At 37.8% G+C, this 27346-nt stretch overlaps 1 protein-coding gene across 1 annotated transcript in view; it reads right to left on the reverse strand.

The window, feature by feature from the left end:
• si:dkey-220k22.1 (multiple epidermal growth factor-like domains protein 9) overlaps window positions 1-27346 on the reverse strand; it is a 71981-nt gene that overhangs the window by 36288 nt on the left and 8347 nt on the right. The window contains exon 2 of the mRNA XM_067407969.1: window positions 24344-24542. Within this exon, the coding sequence (XP_067264070.1) occupies window positions 24344-24542 (199 nt within the window). The remainder of the gene's footprint in view (window positions 1-24343; window positions 24543-27346) is intronic.

The following is a 27346-nucleotide window of genomic DNA, read 5'->3' on the forward strand; positions in this document are numbered from 1 at the left end:
TTGAGCAGGAAGAAAGTTAAACACTTCTGCTCCCACCCACAGTCACTTTAAGTTTGATTTCTACAAAAGTGAACAGACGAAGCATTTAACGGTGTGTGATGAGCAATTCTTTTTCCTCCCTATCAAAAATAAACCCTTCCATTGTGCTGATCTTATTTTTCCTTTGGCAAGCATCAAGGTTTTGCCTGGCTTTTGATTAGGCCACGCAGCAGGCTAAACTAATCCTCCTCAAAGGCAAGAGATATCAGAAGCCAAGTCAGTTCAACTTATCCAAATAAAAACCGAAATGGAAAATGGCAAATGGAAAAAGGAAAGCAGTAATCTCATGCTCTATAGTAAAGAGTGCTCTAAGGGTGTGTTATAGCTTTGTTTAGTTAGGCTCACGCTGCTGGGTGTCAGTGTCTTCACACTTCTGATCTGATGGGAATAAAATCATCCGTAACAAGATTAGTGAGAAGCGTAACAGAGCTCTACCACCACTGTGTGTGGTAGCTGACGACTGATATGGTCGCTACTAAGGATGTGCGCAATGAATTTCATAAACATTTAAATGGAAATTTTGCAACTGACAGAGACAGTCTGTATATGTGATCTATTTGAAATAGACTACTTAATATATGAACAGTCAAATCCCATACTTAATGTTGCTACAAATAGTCAGATACATGAGACGTGCTTGCCTTACATTGCATTATCATTGTATATTAAACTTAAGAGTTCACTTATGCAATGTTAGCCATTTTAGACATTTATTCAAATCAGCTGAAGTATCAATTAATTGACTAGTCGAATTGTCTCACACATCCCTAGTCACTACTTAATTCCCAAACATTCCATTTTGTTTTAATGAGTTTGATGACTGCTATTCTAAAATGTGGAAATGGTAAAATGTAAAGGGGCCCTATCTTGCACCCAGCGCAATTGACTTTGTACACCGACACATGTGTCATTCCTATTTTGCACCCGCGCATAGGCACCCTCCACAGAAGCACGTCGTGCCCTCCACAGAAGCATGTCGCTAAACTAGTGAATGAACTTGCGCTCCCTGGGCGGTTCAGCGCAAAAAAGGAGGCGTGTTCCGGCGCAAACAATCCCTGGTGCTATTTTGCTGTTCCATTAAACAATTGCGCCACTGACCAGAAAAAACCTAGTCTAAAGTCAGTGGCGCATTGCGCATTGTTCATTATGCTTTTTTAAGGGCGTATGCTTGACCATAATGTATAGCGTGCACAACGCGCATACACTTTGCTCATGTAATCTACACAGATGCAACAGTTATTTTTGCAAATCATATGTTACACTAAAAAAATATTAACACATGAGATGACGTAAATCATTGTGGTGTGCCACGAAGATGTGAAAAAACCTGTTCAACCGATGCTATTTTGGGTGGGTTTCTCCCATCCCCATACAACACAACTTCTCTGTCTTTCACTGCTCTTACAAGAACATTAGTCTCCTCGGCTGTGAACCGCTCCTGGCGTGCACCTGGTAAATACGCCATAATAATAGCAATCCATAATGGAACTTGCGCGCCTGCTTTTAAAGGGAATGTTGGATGACGCTCTGATTGGTTTATTTCACGTTACGCCCAAACCACACCTATGAAAAATGAAGCTACTTCAGACCAACCCATTTTAGATTTGCACCGGGCGCAAGAGCCATTTATCCCGCCGGGAAAATAGCAACAGCGCCGAGACCCGCCCACAAAGTTACTTGCGCTTCGCGCTTTGACACTTGCGTTTCAGATCGTTAAAATAGGGCCTAAGATGTGGCCAATTTGCCATACATTTTGCTGGTAGCATACACAAAACTATTATATGAACTAAATACTATTTGCCCACTCATCTGATAAGCAGAAATGGTATTTTGTTCTTGTAATATTTGCACTACTAGAGATATAACCAGTTTAGATGGAAAGGATCTCAAGCGGACTAGTTGAAGATGCTACTGTATACATTAACAGACATGGTACTTCCTTGAAAATTAATTCCAGCACAGCGCTACAACAACCATAATGAAATGACCCTTTACAGTAGATAACACAAATTTTACAACAAACTCTGTTAGAGAGCCATAAGGCAATTTATCTGTTTAATAAAATACCTTAGTATTTTAGTTAGTGATGAAATGTGTTAGTTAGTTAGTTAGTTAGTTAGTTAGAAATGTGAGAAATGTGAGATAAAAAAATAAAAGATAATTCCAACTTTTTTTTATTTTTTTATTCCATGGCGGAAACAAGCTTCCATATGCTTCTGATTGCTTTTAGAGGGAAAAGCTATCCATAACTGCTGGTGCAGAATAAGTTTTCTCCGTGATAAAAGAATTGGCGAAACACTGTTTTTTAAAAGGGGAAGCGCATCCCCTTTAAAAAACAGACTACACTTAACTTGCCTATCGCACATTCACAGCAGTTTTATGAGATTATGCCCCACTCATAGGTCTGCACACCCCTCTCATTGAAAATGCATTGTGTCTTAGAAGGTAGCTTTATTCCAAGCAGGCCCCTGTGCCAATACTTCCCTTATGCCACCTAAAGGTGGAAAAATATTCAATACCCAGCTAGTTTATTGAAAAGTGTAATTTAAGCTCAGGTGTCTATGATTTTCACCTAAACATTTTATATAATATATGTATTTATTTATTTCAAAATACAGTGAAATAGAACAGACACAGGTTAATTCACCACATTCTGGGTAGATGCCCTTTTTGAACTGAAGGCCTGATTCATTATGGCAAGTCCTGATCAGAACTGTTATTTTATAGATCAACAGCAACAACCAATATCATCAACAGAGCATGCTTGTATAGTTAGGCCGTGTGTCCACCAGAGCGTTTTTTACAGCTGCTAGCGTACTTTTTCAATTGTTTTCAATGGAAACGCCGCGTTTTTTAAATGCTGAGAGTGCAATGAGGCGCTGAGCGTCTTTTTCACGCAGTGCTGAGAGCTGGGCGTTTTTTACTGGTCGCCTCGAGTTGAAATATTTCCAACTTTGAGTAAAACGCTGCGCTCATCACTGTCACTTTTTAGCCAGCCGTCCAATCAGAGTGGAAGAGGGGCGGGACAAATACAACACTAACCGTCACAACATTCTTGCTGTACAACAACATCAACAAACAGAGAACGGAAAAAAATGGATGAGAAATGAATATTGCTGCTCTTCGAAAATACATGGCAAGTAATTCCACATTGTGTCAACATTTTTAGCCTGAAACAAATTACCTGCAAAATCAGTAACAGTGCCGTGGATATTCTGTATCATAGCAACAAAGCGTCTCAACAGAAAAAAACGCTGCGCTGCAGAAACGCTCTCAAGCGCTCACAGACGGGCGTTTTAAGCAGAGCGCCTAGCGTTTTCAGCTGGCTAAAAACGCTCTGGTGGACACACGGCCTAAGGGTTTTCAAAATGATTGACAGGCCAGCACGAACTGTGTCAATATCATTTGAATAATTAAATAGTTAAATCTTATTTCATGCACCCACAAGATCAAATATTGGTCTGCATATGAGATGAGAGGGAACAGAAAGCCTCAAGCATCCTATCATATTAGTAGCGTTGATTTCCCACCAACGGCTTTGGCATTACGATATCATTGTTTAATTAGTCCAACACCTCAGACAGTTACATTTTATATAGCTAGAGGCCACAACAAATCTCCTAAATTTAAGGTCTGTCTTATGTCAGTTTGTAGTGAGGACACAAATTGACTTCTCTGTAACTACAGTAGCACAGGCTCCATGTAATCAGTAATTAACTTGTTCCATTTGCAAACAGTTAAACAATACACTGCTCTTGGTGTAAAAGCTTTTGAATGTCTGGCTTTTTATTTTGATTTTCTGAAAAAGGGGATTCTAATGAGGGTTCAATGAAAGACAGAACTCTTTTTCCACAAAAATGCAAAAGAGAATTGAGAAAAATGTCACGAAACAAATGTCTATTAAATTGTGTGTAAAACAGAAGATAATGGGTTTAATTATGAATAAATGTCATGCATTATGATTCATTCTTCTGGAACTCTCTCGACAATTACTGAGACAAAACAGCGGAACGTCCCACCAGGGCCATTGACGTCTTGCCTCGATCAGATCCTCTGAAGCCATGCACACAGAGTTGTCTGATTGGATGACAATCCGTGGAAGGTCATGTCTTGACCAGTCCTTTCTCTTTGTCCTCTGGCATGAATAAAGCCTTTTCAGATGATATCAAACAGGGCTTGTTCAATCGCTCACAGCCGTGGCTGCGCCCAGGGAACACAGAGCTGCCGTGGGCAAGAGGCCAGGCTGTAGGACGAGGGGCTGGAGCTGCAATCATACAGACAACTTCACACCATTACCTCTCCATGGCTCATGAATAGAGCCTTTAAACCCAACTGCAGACTAAACCAAAATTGACAATGAGGAGTGGGATGAACAGGGAGAGAGAAAAAAAGGGACAGAGAGAATAATAGACATAATGCTGACAACAGATAGGCCAATATACCAGCAGTACCAATATACCAATATACCAGCAGTGTTTTGCTGATATAGACTCATTTTGCATGATTGCTGATTAATAGAACTAGACATTTTCACTGGTAAGTTTTTCAATTTTAACTTAATTATTAAAAGGATAATGCACATTTTTCTCAAAAATATTTCTGAATATTGAGTAAATGCTGAATAATTTTCACTGTTTTGTTTAGGTCTCACTTAATATCATTATATTATATTATATTATATTTTGGCATTATAACAAGAATTGTCCACCCTGGAAACAATAATTTTTTAATATTTTTTTGCCAAAATATATTTTAAATATATGCTAATTAAATAAAAACGTTTTGAATAGTGAAGCGGAAATACACTTTATTGGCAAAAGTTTTGGGACGCCTGCCTTTACGTGCACATGAACTTTAATGACATCCCATTCTTAATCCATAGAGTTTAATACGGAGTTGGCCCACCCTTTGCAGCTATTACAGCTTCATCTCTTCTGGGAAGGCTTTCCACAAGGTTTAGGAGTGTGTTTATGGGAATTTTTGACCATTCTTTTAGAAGCACATTTGTGAGGTCAGGCAGTGATATTGGACGGGAAGGCATGGCTTGCAGTTTCCGCTCTAATTCACCCCAAAGGTGTTCTATCGGGTTGAGGTCAGGACTCTGTGCAGGCCAGTCAAGTTCCTCCACACCAAACTCGCTCATCCATGTCTTTATGGACCTTGCTTTGTGCACGGGAACGCAGTCATGTTGGAACAGGAAGGAGCCATCCCCAAACTGTTCCCACAAAGTTGGGAGCATGAAATTGTCCAAAATGTCTTGGTATGCTGAAGCATTAAGAGTTCCTTTCACTGGAACTAAGGGTCCAAGCCCAACTCCTGAAAAACAACCCCACACCTCATAACCCCCCTCTCACTTGACACAAAGCAGTCATGTAAGTACCATTCTCCTGGCAACCGCCAAACCCAAATTCATCCCATCAGATTGCCAGACAGAGAAGCATGATTCGTCACTCCAGAGAACACGTCTCCACTGCTCTAGAGTCCAGTGGTGGCGTGCTTTTCACCACTGCATCTGACGCTTTGCTTTACATTTGTTGATGTAAGGCTTGGATGCAGCTGCTCGGCCATGGAAACCCTGAAGGCCACAGGTCTGTATCTATTGACTCTGCAGAAAGCTGGCGACTTCTGCACACTGTGCACCTCAGCATGCGCTGACACCGCTCTGTGATTTTACATGGCCTACCACTTCATGGCTGAGTTGCTGTTGTTCCCAACTGCTTCCACTTTGTTATGATACCACTTAACAGTTGACCGTGGAATACTTAGCAGTGAATGAATGAATGGACTTATTGCAGAGGTGGCAACCTATCACGGTACCACAATTGAAATGTTTGTAGAAGCAGTCGGCATACCTAGGCGCTTGATTTTATACACCTGTGGCCATGGAAGTGATTGGAACACTTGAATTCAAAGATTTGGAGGGGTGTCCCAATACTTTTGGCAATATGGTGTAGGTATTTGCTAAAACCTTCAAATGCAAAAATGTATAACAAAATGTACTTCAAGGGCAAGGAAATACATTTTAGGCAATTGCAAAATGTGAATATAACATAGATACTTACATACATACATACATGTATAATATGTATGTATATGTATAATATGCACATGTACTGTATATATAGTCAAACCAAAAATTAGACGTTTTTGATATATTTTTACTATTGGGTGCAGGACACTTTAGTTAATTTATGTAAGTGAGGATAGCAAAATACAAGTAAACTGTGACATTATACTAAAAAAATCTTCATATACGGTGGACTACCAGTAAAATTGGAACCAAAAATAGTTTACCAAAAGTATATAAAGTATATATATATAAAAAGTAGTGTGTTTTTGGCTACTTTTCTGTGTATGCTATATATTTAAAATATATCTAAAAACATATATTTTTGCTTCATGGGTTAATGTACTAAAAGACCCTTGATGTCTGTTAGTAAACGTATAAAGAACAGAGAGCAGAGGGAGAAATATCTTCTGAAAGAGATTTTTTTCCACACTAGATTTATTCTCTGTATCTTTTCAGGAACAACATAGATGATGGGAAAAAACAGAGGTTCAAACTCTAACAGCAGGAACAGAAGAACAAAGTGTTCCTGGGTATAATGCCTCACTTCTGTTCTGGCACAGAGCACCTGCATCTCAGTTAGTGTTCCCACAGAACCCACAAGACGAATGCAGACCATCCTACCTCTAATGTTTCCACCTGGTATGCCATGCATGCTGTTCTCACTTTGCCTGAGAAACAGCCACACTTACCAAGATTGTATCAACATGCAAATTATGTGACTGAAGTGTGTGTCTAACATATAAGACCACACAAAATAGAGGAAGTGTGAGTCTTAGATTGGTCAGAATGTCAATTCTTTCAAAGTAAAGAAAGAAACAGAAAGGTGTGAGAGGTGACAACTATGAAAGGACTTCACAGACATAAAGACAGGAATCTCAGGAGATGATAAAGCTGCCATTCCAAAAACATTACTGCTCAATTATGAATAGTGCAGTGGAATTCCAGATTTAATTTCTTTACTGGACATATTCCTCTTCATTTCCTTCAGTGCTTATCGGGATTTCACCAAGCAGGACAGATTCCTGGATCAACACCCTTTTTGGTCCTGGAACAACATTCTTATCAAATTTCACAGTTAGGTTCAGAGTTAAAGTTGGATTTGAGGCTTCAATAAAATTCTTCTTAATCTATCATTTCCTTGATGGTTTAGTAAATGATAAGTTAGTTGGGGTTAGGACAATATTAGTTAGTCAGGACCAATAAAAGATGATACGCCCCATTTGGCAAACCAATGGTGGTTTTAAAATAACCCCCACAAAATCAAGGAGCAAGGAACAAAACAACAATCAAAATATGGCATCAAAGATTACAACAATCTTAATTAGTCTTAATTCAGTATTTTTGTGCATATATGTTATATTGAGTTGTATTCAAAGACTTCAAAAGAAAAACATTCGGATGTATAGAAGGACCTGCACTAGATCCTGCCAGAAGAAGACACATGGATGGTATCACATATAGCTTTTAATGGTCTTTCTCCTCTTCATTTTTCTGTTTCCTTTCCCTTGTCTTCCAATAAACAAGATGCTGTTTGAGCATGACTAGCCAATGCTGCAGAAGAACGGGGACAGATTGCTGAAGGGGCATTATGTGGGAGGGATTTATCAGTCTTCTCTGCTGTGGCAGTCTTTGTGTTCAGATCTCAATTAAACCCTCTGTAACTGCCTTTGCTATCTTTTCCACAAGCCAAGTCTTCAGATGCTTCAGCAGATGATTAAATCAAAACTTATTCCATTTTTATGCAGATTTAATCCCCATAATCATAATTAAAGGATTATTTGTGCTTGGAATCAAAAGTCTATCAATGAGATCATAGCAAACAGATTTAGTCACAGTTACTTAAACACAGATAAAGAAGGTACAGCAGACAGTGCACTGAAGATTTAAGTCAAGGTGTTTTAAAAGAGGTTTGTCCTTTTGTCAGTAGCTGGCCATGAAAACCAGGCGATGATGATCCACTTTAACCATCATGGATTCATTACCTGCTAAAATGGCCTCTTGAAACCGCAGAAAACCATCAAAGGTGATTTTGCAGGCCATGGAGGCAGATAAATTATGCAGTTCAAGGATGTGGCTTATAGGACGAGATGGAGGACACTTCATACAAGCTCTCAGATGTGTCTAGGTCAATCACTGTGCTGTCATACTCAAGCATGATGGATAAGTATCAAATGCCAGAGAATTATTTGATCTGTGGATGCTTTAAAAACACTCAAGGCATTGGGTAGTGATAAAGCATAAAATATTTGATTTTAAAAAATGTTTTAAAAATCTCTTGAACTATCCCTTAAAACTTACCAATATCTTTTTTGACATCTCATCTTTTCATGCATCATTTCATACATTTGATGAGAAATTAATACATTCTTATATAACAAACAGATTTCATGTTTTGTGCGTGTGTGTGTGTGTGTGTGCACGTGCTAGTTTTCATGATCTATGAGGACACAAATTTTTATAATGACATGGGTATTACATAGGTATTACAATGTAAACATGTTTTCTGAGGACATTTCATGAGTCCTCATATTTAAAATAGCTTTAAAAACATATTAAACAATGTTTTATTAAAAATGTAAAAACGCAGAATGTGATGGTTTTAGGGGTAGGGAAGTGTAGGGGGATAGAATGTACAATTTGTACAGTATAAAAACCATTAAGTCTATGGAATGTCCTCTAAGATAGCAAAACAAACCTATGCGTGTGTGCTGGTGTTTTTACACATTTTACTTGTGTTTGTGTGATTGGTCGCGTTTGTGTAAGCAGGGCCAGCTCTCTTCAAACCACACATGCAACAGTTCAGAAACAAACAAATGTTCTCACAATGACACACTTTAAGTCACTTAAACAGCAGCAGAACAGAAAAATGCCATAATATGACCTCACTGTAATACCTCCATTGTGACCCACAAGGCTTGCATCCAAATCCTGTCACAATATTTTCATAATCCCTGACAGCAGACACATTAGTATCTTTAAGCAGTCCAATTTTTCCAAGCTCAGACTATATGTGTTAAAAAACATCTTATGACTAAGCTCCAAAACATTTAGTCTAAATACACACTGTAAAATGCATGTCTGAATATAGTGTTTAAGCAGACGGTAGACATATGTGCTGCTATCTGGAACACAGTGTAAGCAATGTGGGCTGTGGTTAAACCACTTTGGACTCATATTAGGCTAGCCTGCACTATGGTCATTGTTTTTATTCCCACACCACTCTCTCAAAATTCATAATCAATGTACTCCACCATGAAGTCACAACTGCCCAGTATATCAACATAAAGAGGCTTCTAGAAGGACAATTACTGGCCAAATCTAAAGTAAAGCTAGCACAAATTTCATTCGCTTGTCACAGTGACACAAAAAACAAAAAAAAAAAAAACAAAGAAGGAAATCAAATAAGACCAGGCTAGGTTATATACACAGTGTTCTTTATTAATTGACACAATAAGCAAAATACACTACCATTCAAAAGTTTGGGATTGGTAAGATGTTTTTGAAAGAAGCTTCTTATGCTCACCATGGCAGAATTTATTTGATTGAAATACAATTTAAAAAACAGCATTTTATTACAACTTATAATACTGGTTTTTGCTGCAGTGTTCAATGTCACATTACATGATCATTCAGAAATCATTCTAATATGCTGATTTGGTCCTCAAGAGACATTTCCTATTGTTATTAAGGTTGAAAACAGTTGTGCTGCTTAATATTTCTGTGGACCATTCATTATTCTTTGATGAATAGAAAGTTCAAAAGCATTTTTTAAGCAATTTTTTGTAACATGCCTTTACTGCAGTTTTGACCAATGTGATGCAGCTTTGCTGAATAATAACATATTTATTTATAATTTATTTATATCTTACTGACCCCAAACTTTTGAACGGTAGTGCATGTTACATCTTTTTTAAAAGTAAACTTTATTACCATATTTATTGAGTGTCTTGTAATGGCTATACAGCTGAGGCTAAACGGTCTGTCTCTATCCCACAATCCACTTCTGCATCCACCCAAGTACTTGATCTTTGGTGTCACAGATAATCCCTACCCAATTACCTCCAGTCTAGCGCGTCTGCATCTGCTCTGCTTCCGGCACAAAATAAGTGCGCTCTCATTGGGCTTTACAGTCTGGTTGATTTATCACAGATTTATGAATCTCTAACATGATCCCCAGGTAACTGATCTGCACAAACCTCCATCTCAGCCTCTGCTTTTTCTGCAGTGTCTAGAACACAAGGCTGGAGAGACCAAAAAAAAAAAAAAGGTGTGGAGTGTGGACTGGGGATCAGGAGGGAGGGCTGGTTGACTACAAGCGTAACACATTTGTTCTCAGATGTAAAAGTCTACTTATAACCTGTGTACTCCAATATGCTGTCTAATCAGCAGTTACAAGCTGCAAATACATTCTCCAAACTTTCATCCAATCATTTAAAAATCAAGCTTAAACCAGAAAACAAACAAGTTTAAAACAAAGCAGAAAAGAAACATTTCAGATTCTGAACTATTTCCAAGTCACTAATTAAATAAGTACATTTGTACATTGATTATTTGAATTTTTTACAGATGGTCAGATGTTCTTGCTTCCATTGAAGCACAGATACTGTTTGGATCATCTCAAATCAAGCTGAACACACAATTTGTTGAGTTAATGGCACTCGAGTGCAGCCGTTTTTAAAACAAAAAGAGGACAAACCAAATACATTACCAAATATCTACGTTAATTTTTCAATTCTACTTTTCCCTTAAATTGTTATGCTGACAATATATTTTATGAAAAATAAAAAAAAAGTTTTCACTTAGAAAAAAGGCACAAAAGTTTTACTACTAGGGATTTGAACCCCACCACCACTGTTATGGGAAAATAAATAAATAAATGAAATACCATGATGTGGTCACAAACATACAGTCTACACAAACCTGCAGAGGCAGTATTGTAATCCAATTATTTTTATGTGCATTTAAAAAAAAAAAAAAAAAAAAAAAAAAAGCTGGATGGAAACGCCATGATGAGCATAAATTCTAAAAATTTGCATAAAACTATGCTCAATTGAGTCATATACAATTTTTTACCCAATAAGTAAACATGCCAATAAACTACAATGGAAACAATTTACCAAATAAATTCCTCAAAAATTTACCAAATAAATTCCTCAATATGCATCAAAAAAGTCATGTAACTTTGCGCGATGGGACAGCATAACTGGACTAAACAACAGACTAATCTAGTTGCACAACATCTGAAATGCTGTTTTGGTTATTCTGAGATGCCTAAGCCAAGTCTGTCATCCAAGACATTTACCTCCCAGAATTGTTTTACATGACGGCATTTGTAAACAGCAGGCATCTGCCTCCAACAGCAAGATAACATGATTGCATTTATAGCGTTTATATAGCCAACGAAAATTATTATATACATGACCCTATTTCAAAGCATATGGTCTGAAGCACATTACAATGGTGCACTTAAGGGGGTGCCCAAATCCACTTTGGCTAGTTTAAAGACTGAAAAAATGTGTGGGTGTGTTTTGGGCGTAACATGCAATAAACCAATCAGAATGTCATCTCCCATTCCCTTTAAAAGCCAGGTGCGGTTGCACCATGGTGGATTGCTATTTACATTGCAGAATATAGACACCCTCAACCTGACGAGTCAGTTTAAATACATGTGTGTATTGCCACAACTGGTCAAATAATTAGCCAATTTCATTCATCATTACTGCAAATAGGTAATTCTGATACATGCCATGACTATCCAGGCATGTAGGCATGTAGACATTATGACATGTAGGCATTTTTATCTTTATGTACACAATAATAATCTTTTACATTGTAATCCTTTTATTTTTAATATTTGGTTTGTGTGCTTCTGAGCATCCCTGTGTGTGTAACAAGCAGAGTGTATGTGCGTTTTGCACCAGCCTATAGGCGCATATTACTAAAGCTAAATTAAAATAAATAAATAGTGTGCCACTGACTGTAAACCAGTGGTTTTTGTTGGTCAATGGCGTGGTCGTTTTCAGTTGCCTCAAAATAGCAACACGCCAACAATACGCCTGAACACACCTCGTTTTCAGACTAGGCGCATGGTCCAAAAGGTTGTACCTATTCTCTTATGGGTGTGTTTTGGTTGTAACGTGCAGTACATCCATCAGAGTGTGAACGCACAGATGAACGCGAGAGCATTTGCTATTTAAACCACGTGGGCCCTGGACGTGAAAATGATAACTGCATTGGGCTGAAACTAGCAAAAGCTATCATACACCGGGTGTATGATAAAGCCCACAGTGTCTTCTACTACTGCAGCAACTTCCATTTTTCTTATTGATATTTAGCGGCAGTTTATCAGGAAGTGACTATTTTGTTCTCCTTGACTAACTGGATGGAAACAGTGCTTTATTAGCAAATATTTTATGCAATATTCTAATTTTGTGCAGTTTAAATTTGCAAGTTTGGATGGAAACATGGCTACTCATACTTACTCTTGGCACGCTCTTAGTTCAAAATGTTGAAAGGCATGTCAAAGATGGAGAGAGAAAGAATACAAAAATAGGAGGGATGAAAATGGGAAGGTGCGAAACTAATGAGAAGTTATAAGAAGGGGGACAGGATGTGGTGTTATTCTGAAGAAAACTTTTCGAGTTGTCATTTGAGAAGTGACACCATATTATCAGGGAACAGAGTCTTGACCTCTGCTATAAATACTAGAGCGACACTGGATGCAGAGTCACAAAAACTCACCACAACACTGCCTCACATTCTTTCTTATTTTCAGCCTTCACCAAACACACACAGAAGCAACAACAGCATTAAAATGAAACTAATTTATGATCTGTTTTGTGACTAGAGACACAAACAGCAATTTGCAGCTTATTTATTTATTTGTTCTTTTTGCTCACACCTGAACTACTCCACATTCATTTGGAGAAACGATTAGCTTTTGTAGAATAAGAAAAGAGAAGACTTCCCCTATTTGAGAGGGGTCATATCATCCATTTTAAAAATAATTTTTCCACCTGAGTCCACTTATGCAAGTAGCTTTTGTCTCTAAAAAAAAATCAAAAGTGGAGTTTTGCATGATTATTTTCTACCCTCTTTTTGTCCCTAAAACAGTCAATCTTTCCACGGCTGCTCTTTTAAGAAACGTTGAATGTGGAATGAGCTAGAGTTTTTTCTAGATCTGCTCACAGGTTTCCTGTTCTGTCAAGTACAGTTATTAACTTCCAAATCCTTCAATAACAGCTACTTTGCAAAGCCTGTGGTAAACTCAGAAGGTTCACAAAACAATCTGATGCATCATACAAACGAGCAAGGTCAGACTGAAATGATCAGGGTCCTTGTAAAATAAACCTCGCGCTTTCCCAAATTTGGGAAATCTCTTTTATCTCAAAAGATCAATGAAAATTCACTTCCTTAATAAAAAAAAAAATTGAAAAAGATTACCCACAGTCTCTATTTAAAATGTCCAATACTGAGTATTAATTGTATGAATGTATCATCATTATGTTGAAGGCAAGCCTAAAAGGGCAAGTGGAAATCAGACAAGACTAATAGCCATAGTAATTTCTACTAAAAAGCCCTCTGAACAGCCGTCCTACATTGAGACTATTAGATGTGTAATCCTGTTTGTGGCTAATCAGTCATACTTCAGCATCCATCCGCTTGATGTGCAGCTTGGGGACTAGCTGCTGTTTTGTGCACTGCAGCATTTCTAAGATGATGTTTTATTGTCTCTGAACCTAACTAGATTGTGTCAGGACAGAGTTGTCTTTTAAATCCCCTTATTAAAATGTATTTTTGAACCCATGTGTTTTGTCTTGTTTTGCTACTCAGCTCTACAGAGAAATAAACTAAAATAAACTCAGGGGCTTAAAAGGTACTAAAAATATGCTTCCTTTTTCACATGAACACACACTCAGATGCATTCATATGACCTCAAATATTTGAAAAAGGAACTTCATGTCCACATTGCAACCCACAACTTAGCATAATTAGCTGCACTTTGGTCAGTCACACAATAGATCATACATTATTTCATGCAGATTCAGTCCTACCAGTCACATGTTTATGATTCAGATTCAAAACCAAATGTAAAGCCTGATGGCCCAGTGGACCTTTAAGTTTTATAAAAAGGTACCAGGCTGTTATTGTTTGAAGTTTCCAACTTTGAATAAAAACTTCTTCTAACTGAATAAATATAGTAAATTTAATGGTTGACTGCTTTATATGCCAGTCAGACAGCCTCTTCCTGTCTAAGTTAGCGGTTTATGATGAATTCTAGCTATGTGAGAGTACAGTAAGATCTGCATTAATGATTTCCTAAATTAAGACAGTGCCAATGTGACTAGGGTGGCCGAGGTGATTGACGTGAGCTAAAGGTGAGTGAAGCTCCTGTAATTGACTTCTTATTTTCAGTAGAAACATTTCTATTGAGGTTAGGAAGTGAAGGTGACAGCTAACCCAGAATTCAGGAACATGTAGGCAGAGTAGGAAGTGTGGATTACCCGCAGTGATGTATTCAAATGTAGTGTGTGACGTGTGTGTACTGTATGTGTGTGTAGAAAACTGTGAGGTAGGCCTAAAATGAGCCCATTCATTCAAAAAAAAAAAAAAAAGGAAAAAGGAAAGAAAAGAAGCACAGAGGAAGAGTGACTGAAGACTTTCTGTCTTCAGACAGTGTGATTTCCCTCCAAATGGATTCATGAAACAGATGAGCTGCTGTAGTATTCTGTTGATTGAGGAAACTAGCAATAAATCTTGGTGAGTTAACACGAATGTCTGTCTCTTGTGCATATTTGAAGGTGGCAGTAATTGTCATACTCGGATTTTGGCATTAGATCCATTACAACCATCACAGTATATTCAAACCAAACACACACACACACACACAAACACACAAACACATATATAATGTATATAAAGAAAAAAAAAATATATATATATAAAAAAAAAAATATATATATATATAATATATATATATATATATATATATATATATATATATATATATATATATATATATATATATATATATAAAAAAAAAAATATATATATATATAATATATATATAGGCGTACTGGCTTTATACCAAACTAAAGAAATTTTTTTTATCCCCAAACCCTACCCTTAAAGAGAACCATTCCAGGAAACTTTCTGCATTTTTACATTTTCAAAAAAAAAAAAAAATAAATAAATAAAATTTAAAATTAAAAATAAGCATAATTTAATATGGTATATAAGCTGTTTTCCTTGTAGGGCCTAGGGATGGGCGATATGGCCTAAAAAAATTATCACGATAATTTCAGATATATATATATATATATATATATTATATATATATATATATATACACATACCATAAACTTGATAGTCATTAGTCAGCAAGAAAAATAAGAAAACAGACCATTTAAAACAAAACGAACTGGATTAGAAACTGAATTATTTAAGTATAAGTATCATAACTTTATTATTATAAAATATACCTAAACTGAGTGCTTGTAATCAAACGCATCATTTTATTCTGGAGACTGAACTCGCGCTCTGCTGCCACACTGGAGCGCGCTCACCACCTACTGGGCAGGGGTGGCGGGTGGGAATTACATTTACAAGCTACATCAGCCTCAGCAATCTTTCAAAATGACGGACGGCCTTCATATTTTTTCCGTCATTGCTAAAAAACAAAAACAGTTAACGCGACCTCATATATATATTATATATAATGTCACAGGACGGCGGTGGCGCGATTTTCATGCCGACCGTAACAGCCCTAACTGTATCAAAAAGTAACAATCCCAACTATGTCTTCAGATAGTTTACAAAATATATCTGACGCAGCTCTCCGTGTACACGCTTCAGATGAGTACACACAAATCTCCTCACAGCGCGCGCAAGTTCTCTTTTGCGTCTTACAGTTGAATGTTTAAAGTGGCAACTGGCAAGGTTTAAATGAGTTTAGTTTAAACAGTAGCAACGTGAGATGTTCAGGTCTCACCTGCACTCGTGCGCTATCAAAACCCGGGTGATGATGGCGTGGATGACATACGGCTCATTCATTGAACATTTGTTTATAGTGATTACCGTAGTTTGCTCCACATCTGATTTTCTATAACCAAACCAGTTCCAAATTGTGAAGGGAACTCTTCGCTTAACAACAAGCTGCTCCTCAGCCTCACGTCTTTCGTCATGCTTGTTTTAACTCCACACGTGAACAGTGAATCGGTCGAGCACGAAATACGTCAACAACTAGACTTATTGTAATTATCGCGAGGAGACAAATTTTTATCGTGAGGAGAATTTTCAACGGTATTTATCGCAAACGATAATATCGCCCATCCAGGGACGTGCACAGGGGGGTTGCTCAGGTTGCCTGGGCAACTGCCCATATGCCCTTCTCGACTTACGTTGCCCTTCCGAGGTGGAAAAAAATAAAAATAAAATCGTACAATGGATGCAGAATTTCACGTAGGCCTAGATAAAAAATAAAAAAATCGCAAAGCCTCATTCACTTCCATATTCGGGCGCCCGTCCGAAAATGAAAGTCAGTAGGGGAAGAGCAAACTCTCTTTACGTGGCTACAGCGCTGCACGCGACCGGCACCTGAGCTGAGCCTGCATGAGCGGCACTAGAAGGAGATTGTCGCGGTTGTCGGGTGAGACGACTTAACATTGTCGGAAAGGTGAGTAAGGTTATAATCGTTAACGAAAACGAACGAAAGGCAAACTGCCCCTCAAAATTCCTGTGCACGTCCCTGCGCCCATCCCTAGTAGGGCCCAACCAAAAGTCTCCGCAATGTCAAAAATTCCAGGTGTTACTATCTTGGGGGACATCTGGTATTCACAATGTAGGTAAAAAAGTAGTAACACAAACACACACACACACACACAGACACACACACACACACACACACACACACACACACACACACACACACTCCACCACCACCAACAGCAAAAGGGAAGAAAATTAAGTTTCACTTACTTGTAGTGATAGGTTTGGTACTTTTGCCAAAAAGGTTATGTTGGTGCACAAGAGGAATAACTATCAGGACTGAAATAAAGCTTTCTACATGAACAGTGGGAAACACAAATTAAAATGTTAAAAATTAATATTAATTTTCAGGATTTCAGGAACATTTCTGCATATTTCATGGAAAGAAAAACACACACACAAATCCACACCAGAAACAATAAATGCATTCATTCACTCAAACATGCAGACTTTCTCCCCACAGGCAAACACGGCAGTGTGTGTGTGAATGTGGGTCATGGGCGGTTGATTCTGTCCACTGTCTGGCTGTCTGTCTAAGCACAGAGATGTGTAATGCCCAGCCAATCACTAGTATCACACACTTGCTTTGAGTCCCATTTGACCCCTTTGTGTTTAGTGGAATATCCAAGGGGATCTTATTCGCATAAGATAGGTCATTGTACATATTTGTATGTTTGGTTACACACTTTAGAAATCACCCAAGAATAGAATGAACTGTTACAATAATAAATTATGCAAGTGCATTAAAATCATTAAACACATTTGACAAAGTTACACATATTTACAACTAAATCAACCTATGAATACAACATTCTACAAACATCAAAAGATTCTTAAATATTTGTACTTCTCTATCTAAAATGGTTTAAATAAAAGAGACTTGGATGCTGTCAGTAGGTTGATACTGTTAATATTTGACACAAATACACATACTAAATAATCAAATATGTAAATAGTATTAGCCTTACTCCTAACAAAATATCAAACCAAGTGGCAGTTATTTTCTTAGAAGAAACAAACACACTTCTGAAGTTATATTTAGGTCTATAAAAGCTATTTTTATTATATTTATATTTTGTTTAATATGAATACAAAAGAATAGTGGTCATTTCGGTGGTCAGATGTTAAGAAAATAGTTAATGTCTTCATCTACATCTACTAAAAATCACCTTGACAACAGTTATTTACAAGTTATTACAAAACAGCTCAGAAAAGTAAATGTAGTTCTGAGAAATGGTCTAGAATCATATGTGTACAGATGCCACTTGCTTTACTAATTTGTTTTTTAATGAAATTGTTGTTTACTGTGTTGCATTCTTCTTTATATGACAATGAAGTTGATCACTATTTTCTGGCATACACCATGCCTATCAAGTAAAGGGATCGTTGGCGGTGGAAATGCAAGCCGGATCAGGGTTTGTTGTCCAGAATCTTACTGTACTGGACTGTACTACACTGCTCAGTGGAAATGAGCTATTAGGGAATCAGACCGGGCAGCATGTTTTACACCCCATTGCATGTTTGAGTGTAAATCAAACAGTGACGGGTCTCTAAATAAGGTGCATGTCCCACAATGCACCTTAACAAATGAACATGTTACTTTGAAGGTGCATGTCCTACAGAGTGCACCAACAATAATGCTGTCTTCACATGTTACCGGAATTATCGTACATATGCACTTTCTAGTTAAAAATTGAATATGAATGACCTCTCAACTCATATTTACCACTAGGAAGCTCAGGGATAAGCCCAAGTTCCCGAGTTGGGCATGCCATAAACATTACACATGGTGTAGTGGATGATTTCTGCTGGGACTGGAATTCTTTATAGAAGAATGAAGGCAGCATAAATCCAGAGGCAAGTGTAGGTATCTGCAGGTTGGAGTAATGGGCGTACCGAAACAAGGGGATGTGCCGAAAGGTCTTTACAATTGGTAGCGAAAGGTTAGTGGTTAGTTTCTGTTGTAAAATTTCACCTTTTGGCACACCCCTACCTTTCGGCACGCCCATTACTCCGACCTGCAGCTATCCCTGTCTCTCCAGAAGAGTGGATAAATACAGAATTTGCAGAGGCTAATTCTTTGATAAAGTGAATCAGCATCACAACAAAATTATCTCTCACTCTCTTTTTACTTTCATTAGACAAGGATCAAATTCCTGTTCTCCATGCCCCAATAAGATACATACACAAACACACACTGCCAAATGCTCTGCTCCAAAGACTTCTCTCAGAAGGTGATCCTCCCCCCCCATACTTCTACCTCCACCCTTTTCCCCTGTTTGTCTCTCATCCTTTTTATTGGGTCAGGGGGTTCTTCCCTTTTCAGTTGCTATGCAACAAATGCATTTACACTGATTTGAAGTGTCTTGTGCCAATGAACAATATGCAATACTTTTTTAATTTGTAAACACATTCAGTGGAATTAAAAAAATATCAAGTCCCAATACTGCAATCATTAATCTTTCTCTCCTACTACCTCTTTGACATGTACTAAAGTGGCACAGAAACACTCCATCACAATTGCCTTGTATGGTCTTTTTTTGCTGATGTCTGGCTTCAGGTAAGCTGTATACATAGCAGGCCGAGGAAGTCTCTCTGAATGCCAGAGGCGATATTGAGCAGGGCTCATCTCATTTACTCACTCCATGCTCAGACAGGACTTAATTGTGCATGTCATTTATATACATGGCTCTGTAATTTTTTATAGGCTTAAACACACTGAATTCTGCTACATTCTGCTAACGTCTGCTTAGTGTGTTTCTTGTAATGTGTAGTGATGATTTATGAATATGTCCCTGAATTTGCATATACATAACTATGATGAGTAAGTGAATATGTGTGTGTGTAGGTGTGTGTGTGTGTGTTGGCTTTCTGAGAGCGTTGCCTTCCTTCTTAAGTAGCTTCAGGAGAACCTTTTTTTTTTCTCACTGCCATTTACAGAAACAGCCAAGCAGAAGCAATGTTGGTCAAGGTATACTCTGTAATCAATGAAGAGTGAACCTTTGAAACCAATTCAGTGGTTGTAAATATATGGGAAGAATGAGCATAGAGTTACATGGGAACAAAGGCTTTTGTTGTTGCAGTACCACCAACAGTCTGCCAGTTCCAGAAAATGTGGATTGGCACTTTAAAAATGCCCCATGGGACATTCATCAAAGGAAAACAAGGGTCGCTGGCATCAGAAAGACATTGACATGATCCACAAAGACTACACTGGAGTACTTTTCTGTGAAGCAAAATTGCAAACAAGAAGTGACACACCAGAGTCTCAGTGTTACTAAATGTCTGAACTGGTTTTGGTGCAACAACTTTTTTTTTTTTTTTTTTAAATCTTTGAATGCTGTTTTTCCTTTTACAACTGCAACAGAAGGCTACTGTGGTAAAGCAGGCCAGACACACAAAAAAAATCAACAGCACAGTTTTTTTTTTCCACAACAGTCCTAGATAGGTTATATTTAAAAGAACAGAGTGAAGAAAAAATTTAAATTGAAAAATTGATGTCTGCAGAAAAGACTGTTGAAAACTAAAGTTAGTTCGATTGTATTGAACAACAACCACTTTCAGTCTAGAATGATTTTTCAGGCAACACAGCTTTACAGCTGTCAATGTGTCCGAATTATAGGGAGGTTTTCTTTACTTTCTTAATCTGTCTGGCAAACAGCATACCGCAGCACCCTCAGATAGCAGATTTTTGTCTGTCTGTGCTCCATATAGGCTACATCTAATTATAGTGTGTCAATACTATATCAGTGGAGTTTAATATAATGATTCGAGGCTCACTGTAAATATTTGTGGTTGAAAATGTCCCTTATAACCTAATGGCAGCAGTGCGTGTCAGAAAGTGGAGCGCTGTCAAGAAGCAACAACACATTATAAGGGGTCTTTTAAAAACTGGCTGATTAGAGACCAGTTTCGTGGTTTCTCTTACAATGGTGGAAATCACATACTAGGATGAGGATATCGGTCCAGAGTCGGAGTGAGAGCAATAAAGCATGAGCTCTGGTTCAATCAGCATTCCCCAAACACTCCGGGGCAGCCAGGAATGTGAAAACTACCAATTTCCACAGGATCAGACTTCCACAACCAAATCAGGGTGAGCAGTTTTTCTTTATTTTGTTTCAGCTTGCCTTTGGTCTTACAGCTCAGGAAATGGCTTGAGGTTTGGACCATAACCAGAGCAGAGCTCTCTTAAGCTATTCAGCCTTCAGTCACTGCAACAGAACAAATGACCAACACAGAAAAACGATACACTACATGTAGAAAGAAAATTGTACTCAGCCACGACTGTCTGATCATTTTTTCCTAATCATGACCAAATGTATTACTACTACTACTACTACTACTACTACTACTACTACTACTAATAATAATAATTAGGGCTGGTTTGATAGTATTGATTATTAATTCTTATATGAATTCTTAAAAGATCAATCTTTTGGTCTATGCTGTTTTGTGTTGTAACACATCTGCCTAAAAATAGTAATAAGCTTTGCTTTTTAACTTTTGATATGAAACAAAGTCTCAGCTTTTAAATTCTGTCCATTTTATAAACAATGCATGTGAATCGATCATCTCTTCCTCCTTACTCCTAGTTATAGTATGAAATAAACATGAATGAACATCAGAAGGTATTCTGAAAGAAAAATAAAATAAAATAGTACAGCGTATATTGAAATGTATCATGTCTCATGTAGACACTCAATCAATGTTTCCACAAAAGAAAGATGTCAATAAAATTAATTGTAATGTAGTGTTACATTTACCTCAGGAAAGCCATTCAATGTACATAGGTTGTTAGTCAAAAAAACAAAAAACATTCTCTACAGAGAGCATTTTGCCAAATATATGTTTTGACTTGCCATGGTAGCAGGTAGTACTGGTTTTACCGGTTATGAGGGAAAATTTCATTTTTGATACCGGTTTAAAGAGGAAATGTTTTGTGTAATACTCATTTGACAAAAACGGTTGCTATATCTATACAGTATCTTCCCTGCATAGTTTACAGCTAGTTAGTTGAGAGAATTTTTGCCATTTACTGTAAATCCAAATGAACCTCTACTGAATCAAAATGAATCAAGATCGAAAGTGGCCATTGAAGTGGCGTGTTCAGATTAAGAGGAACATTTCCTGCTGGTCAATACTGCACTATATGCCGACAGTCCACAAATGGAGAGCTTCAACTAGACTAGCTTCTTTGTCAAATGGTAACATCTAGACTAATGGGTGTGCCACAAATCTTGGGCTCCCCTCCCCCACAAATCATGAGATGGGGCTCTGTCCACAAGTAGTGACGTCATGCTCAAACGATGCAAGCATTAAACCAGTCAAACCATGATATAAACAAGAGGGACACAATTCTAGAATGGATTACTGTTCTTAAATCTTTCTTTTGCTTTACAGGGAAGCAGTGGGACTGACAAAGGCCTTCTTCACACTGCCTCTTGGTCACATCAATCAACACAGCTCTCGTTTTCTGTCTGAATCAATAATAAACATTCAAATGTGTGATGCATTGATTGTTTCCTACTTCTGTAAATACATCAAGGCCACATATTGTACACATGATGCTTTTATGCAGCTTCTATGCGGACCAGAATAGTCCTACATAGGCAAATTTAACCTGCTGTGTGTGCCCCCTCCCATTTAGGGACAGGGCCCCCCCACCATGGGGCTACAAGGGTGTCTTGTATGCCTGTGTCTGTAGCATGAAAGCCTACAGCATGAAATATAAACCTATAGCACCCTGAGCTAATGACCTGTCACTCTTATTCTGCATTCTGATAGATGACATGATCAGTGATTAAGTGTGGCAATGTACTACCCAGCATGTTCTCATTAGTCACTATGTAGCAAATGACACAAACATGCACACACACAGTAACAATGCTAGCTAACTAGCAAGAGTTACAGTGTCTAATTTCTAAATATCACATTATACCCTAACATTAGAATACATGTAAATAACATGTATATTCAATTTTCTTGAATATCTTAATTTAAATAGCATGTTTCTTTCCCTAAAAAGCACTACACAAACACTATGAGTACAGCAAGACTTTATGAATGACGGATTGGATACTGTAATGGAAGCTATCTACAGCCAGTGTTCTGAGAGAGAGCGTGAATGCTGTGAATTATGATGCCTTTCTCCATGTCAGGGGGAGCAGAGGGGGGCTGCAGTCTTTGAGTCCGCTCCAAATCAAACACAAGCGGATGGCTGACTCTCACACTACTGCGGCTATTCCGTTTCCATCTGCAGCCGTCTGCTGTGGGAAAGCTATAATTACTCAGCGTGTGGAGTCACTAACTTTACCCTTGCACACTCATGTCTGCTTTGTTTGCACACACAGATCTTGCTACATAGAGACACTGTCAACATACTAGTACACTGCATGCACAGATACTTATATAACACTCATTAATATATTATATATATATATATATATATATATATATATATATATATATATATATATATATATATATATATATATATATATATATATATATTCTCTTGATTCTCATGATATAGATGGATAGAGTTTTTTCTGTAAAGGTGTCTAAAACAATGTCGAATGTGAAAAGTGCTATATTGCTATATACATAAATAAAACTGACTTACTTGACATTATAAAAATTTTTACATAAATAATGTATATCCCTGTCCCGTTGGTTATGTAAGGTGATTAAGTGTAATGTTGTACATTAAAAGATGTCACATTTATAAGAATGCGTGGTGTCTTGCTATGAAAATATTACCTTTCCGTATTCCTGTAATCTAATAAGAACAACAGGTGCACAATATTAAACCGTCAATGACAAGGTATGACACACCCACAAAAACTTGCAGACAGGATACATGCAGGGGAATGTACTCAGGGGTGGGTTACGCTGAGACTGATATCATCAAGAGTCTCACTGGGAAAAACCACAGACGGTTGACAGGTGACATCCTGTTACAGTGATACAATAAGTGACATGATTGCGGCAGTTTGGCAGGAAGCTGACATAGTCGAAGGGTGGGGAAAATCCAGCAGCAACTCTACTGCAGTGCAGTGATCTCTCCATGCCTGCTAACTGCATTCATGCAGATGTCAAATTAAGGTCAAACATGAGCCATACCGTAAATAAAGCCAGAATTAGACAGACACAGGAAATGAAACATGAAATACTAGAAGAAAACAAAGACACATAACTGTTCAACATCACCACGCAGATGCTGCAAGTTCAGATCAGGGAAGTTTTTCCAACGTGTTGTATTTGACCAATACACTTTCATATTGCATGTAACATTTAAAAAACAAATTCTAAGGCTGGGAGCACACAGTCCTATTATTACTACTATTCAAATCCTATATTCTGCTGTAAAGAGCTTGTTGAGGATGTTTTCCATCAATTATTCATGATATCCATAGTACTAACTCAAACAAGGGTGATGTGACTTGTGTGAGAAAAGCAGATACTCACCTATTGCAGAGTCGGCTTACAGCTCCATAGGAGTCACAGTCACAAGCTTGGCAGCCGCTGGTACCATTGGTGAAATACTCATTCTCACATTCATCACAATGTTGACCCGTGTATCCAGGTATGCACACACACTGACCCGTGACCGAGTCACAGGTGTTCAGGTCCTCTGAACCCTCAGCACTACAGTTGCACTGAGGTCCTGTATGCGAGAGAGGAGAGAAGAGAGAGATTGGAAAAATAGCTAAAATGTTGTCAATGTAAATTAGTCATGTGAGTGTTTTTGCAACATTGATGTTTAAAAGTGTGCTCAGTAAAGTTTTTTTTCTTCTTATGTTTCACTGCTTCTTATGTGCCCTAGTGCTCTTGGTCTTCATATATTGAACTATCAGCATGGACGCATAAAGTTTGTTTATTAAAGGGTTGGTTCACCCAAAATCGAAAAGTCTGTCATTAATTACTCACCCTCATGTCGTTCCACACCTGTAAGACCTTCGTTCATCTTTGGAACACAAATTAAGATATTTTTGATGAAATCCAAGAGGTATATAACTCCTTCATAGACAACAATTTAACCACCACTTTCAAGTTCCAGAAAGGTACTAAATACATCATTAAAAAAGTCAATGTGACTGCAGTGGTTCAACCTTAATGCTATGAAGCGACGAGAATACTTTTTGTGCGCAAAAACAAAAACAAAATAACGACTTTAATTCAACAATATCTTCTCTTCCGTATCATTCTCGTACACGGTTTACGTTCAGCGCTTCCAGGTTCTACGTCAGAACGCCATTTGCTCAAACTCCTTATTTGTTTCAAGAAAGAAATAAAGTAATATAAGTTTCAAAAGACATGAAGGTGAGCAAAAGACGACATTGTGTTTGTTGTTAGCCTATGTAGTTTAGCTTGTTGTTACTTTTTGTTGTAGTTGTTTAGATATACTCATTTGTAAATCTCATTTGGCCTTCTACATATAGCAAGATTTTTTTTCTTTCTTCATCGGAACACGGCACAAAAAGTGTGAATTTATTCAGAGCTGCAGGTTGCCACTTTCCAGAAAAGGGCAGAAAAAATGAATGAACAGAAAATGGCAGAAAATACGGTGCTGAAATCTCTCTAAAAGAAACTGTATGAGCAAAACTACAACGTTATGATTCAAGCAGCAAGTGGAAATTATATGGAAAGTGCGCGTCTCATAGCCAGTGGGGCGACTGTACCTCCAGGGGTGCACTGAACCTTTGGGCTCTGAGAATGTGCTGAAATACACCAGCTTGATGAAAACAGCCTGTACTTGGCTACTGCCTTCAAGGAATGTTTCAAGGAATGTTTTGTAGGATTTAGAGAGGACTTGAGCCTAGCCTGTCCTGTTATCAGCTCCCGCAGTACAAACTGTTCCCTCCTGTGCACGTCAACACCTCTGTAAACAGTTTTTTTTGTAAAAAAAAAAAAAAAAAAAAAACAGCCTGCTCAGTAACTCAAAAGCCTCTAGCACCTACAGCAGCAGTAACCTAACACATCTAATACGATCAGCAATATTACAGAGGTCACCAAGAGGCTGTCAGCGAAATTATTTGCTCCCAGAAGTTGAAAACTGAGCAGAAAAAAAAAAAAAGAGACCTCATTATTAAAGCACCCTTCTTTGGACTGTGCTGCAATATTAGCATGCTTTGTAGCAACCCAGAGCTAATCTGATGAGAAACTACATCGCATACATGCAGTGTTCAAATATAGTGCAGCTGTGTTTTTTTCTGTAAAAAGGGAGCAGGTGCTTTCTCCCAGAAGAAAAGCACAGTAGCTGTACTTTGCGATGATGATAGTTTCAGTGAAATGTGTGTGAGTGGAAAAGGCAGAGTAAGGAAAGAATGATGGATAAAATATTTGTTTTAGGATCTCTTTGTACTGTCTACCTGACAAAATGCCAAAGGCAAGCCCTGGATCACTAAAAGAAATCTTAAGAACCACATATTGATGGGTTGAAATAACACTGTTCCATAAGGGAAGTTAGGCAACACATCTGGTGGGTACTAAATTCAGAAAATACTGTCTAACATATTGCATGCATAAATCCAGAGGGAGCCATTCCTGCATTGTGTCATTGTTTTACAGTGACCTCCCAATGGACCTGTGAGTGTGAACATGTAAAAACACACAGACATATATACACATGTGCACTGATGCAGGGAGAGAAATGGAGCGCTGTGATATATTTAGGAGAAGCTCTCAGCGTGTACAGTTCCCGTAGCTGACTGGGGGCAATCTGATCTGAATCAGAGGTGACCTTGCAGATTACACAATAGGAGAGGCTCTGCCAGACAAAGTCAAAAAAGAAAACATTTTACTTGTCTCTTAATGGAACAATTACAAGTATCCATCTTATCTGTCTTGTATCGTCTTACAAGACTCACTCCTAGCCTACTTCTCACAGTCCCACGGGAGCAGGCAACATTAAATAGAAACACAGATACACTACCGGTCTAAAGTTTGGGGTTCGTATGATTTTTTTTTTTCTTTTTTTCATACAGATGCAAGGATGCATTAAAGATGCATTAAAGTAGTAGTGACAGTAAAAACTTTTACATTGTTACAAATTATTTCTATTTCAAATAAATAATAAATGATAAAAAAAAATTCTACTCAAGGAGTCCTGACAAAATTTGCAAGACTAAATTGTAATAATATTTAAATTTTATTATTGTTTTATTTTATTTTGATCAAAATAAATGCACCTCTGGTGATCAAAAGAGACTTCAAAAACATTTTAAAAAATCTTATTGAGTCTGACTCCAAACGTTAGTGTGTCTTATAGTAATTTAGTGAATGTGATGGTCTTTATGGATGCAAGGATGGAAATCCTTCTTCATAAACATGCTGAGACAAGACGTTTTGAGTATTTGTGGTAGGACATCGGCAAGGTGATCCCCCTTATTGAGTAGCCATAGAGAATGCAAGAAACTGAAGTCAGCTGAAGACACCTGACAATGAGGTATCGGTTTTCTTTACACAAAC

The sequence above is a fragment of the Chanodichthys erythropterus genome, chromosome 13, assembly GCF_024489055.1.
Source record: "Chanodichthys erythropterus isolate Z2021 chromosome 13, ASM2448905v1, whole genome shotgun sequence".
Lineage (NCBI taxonomy): Eukaryota > Metazoa > Chordata > Actinopteri > Cypriniformes > Xenocyprididae > Chanodichthys > Chanodichthys erythropterus.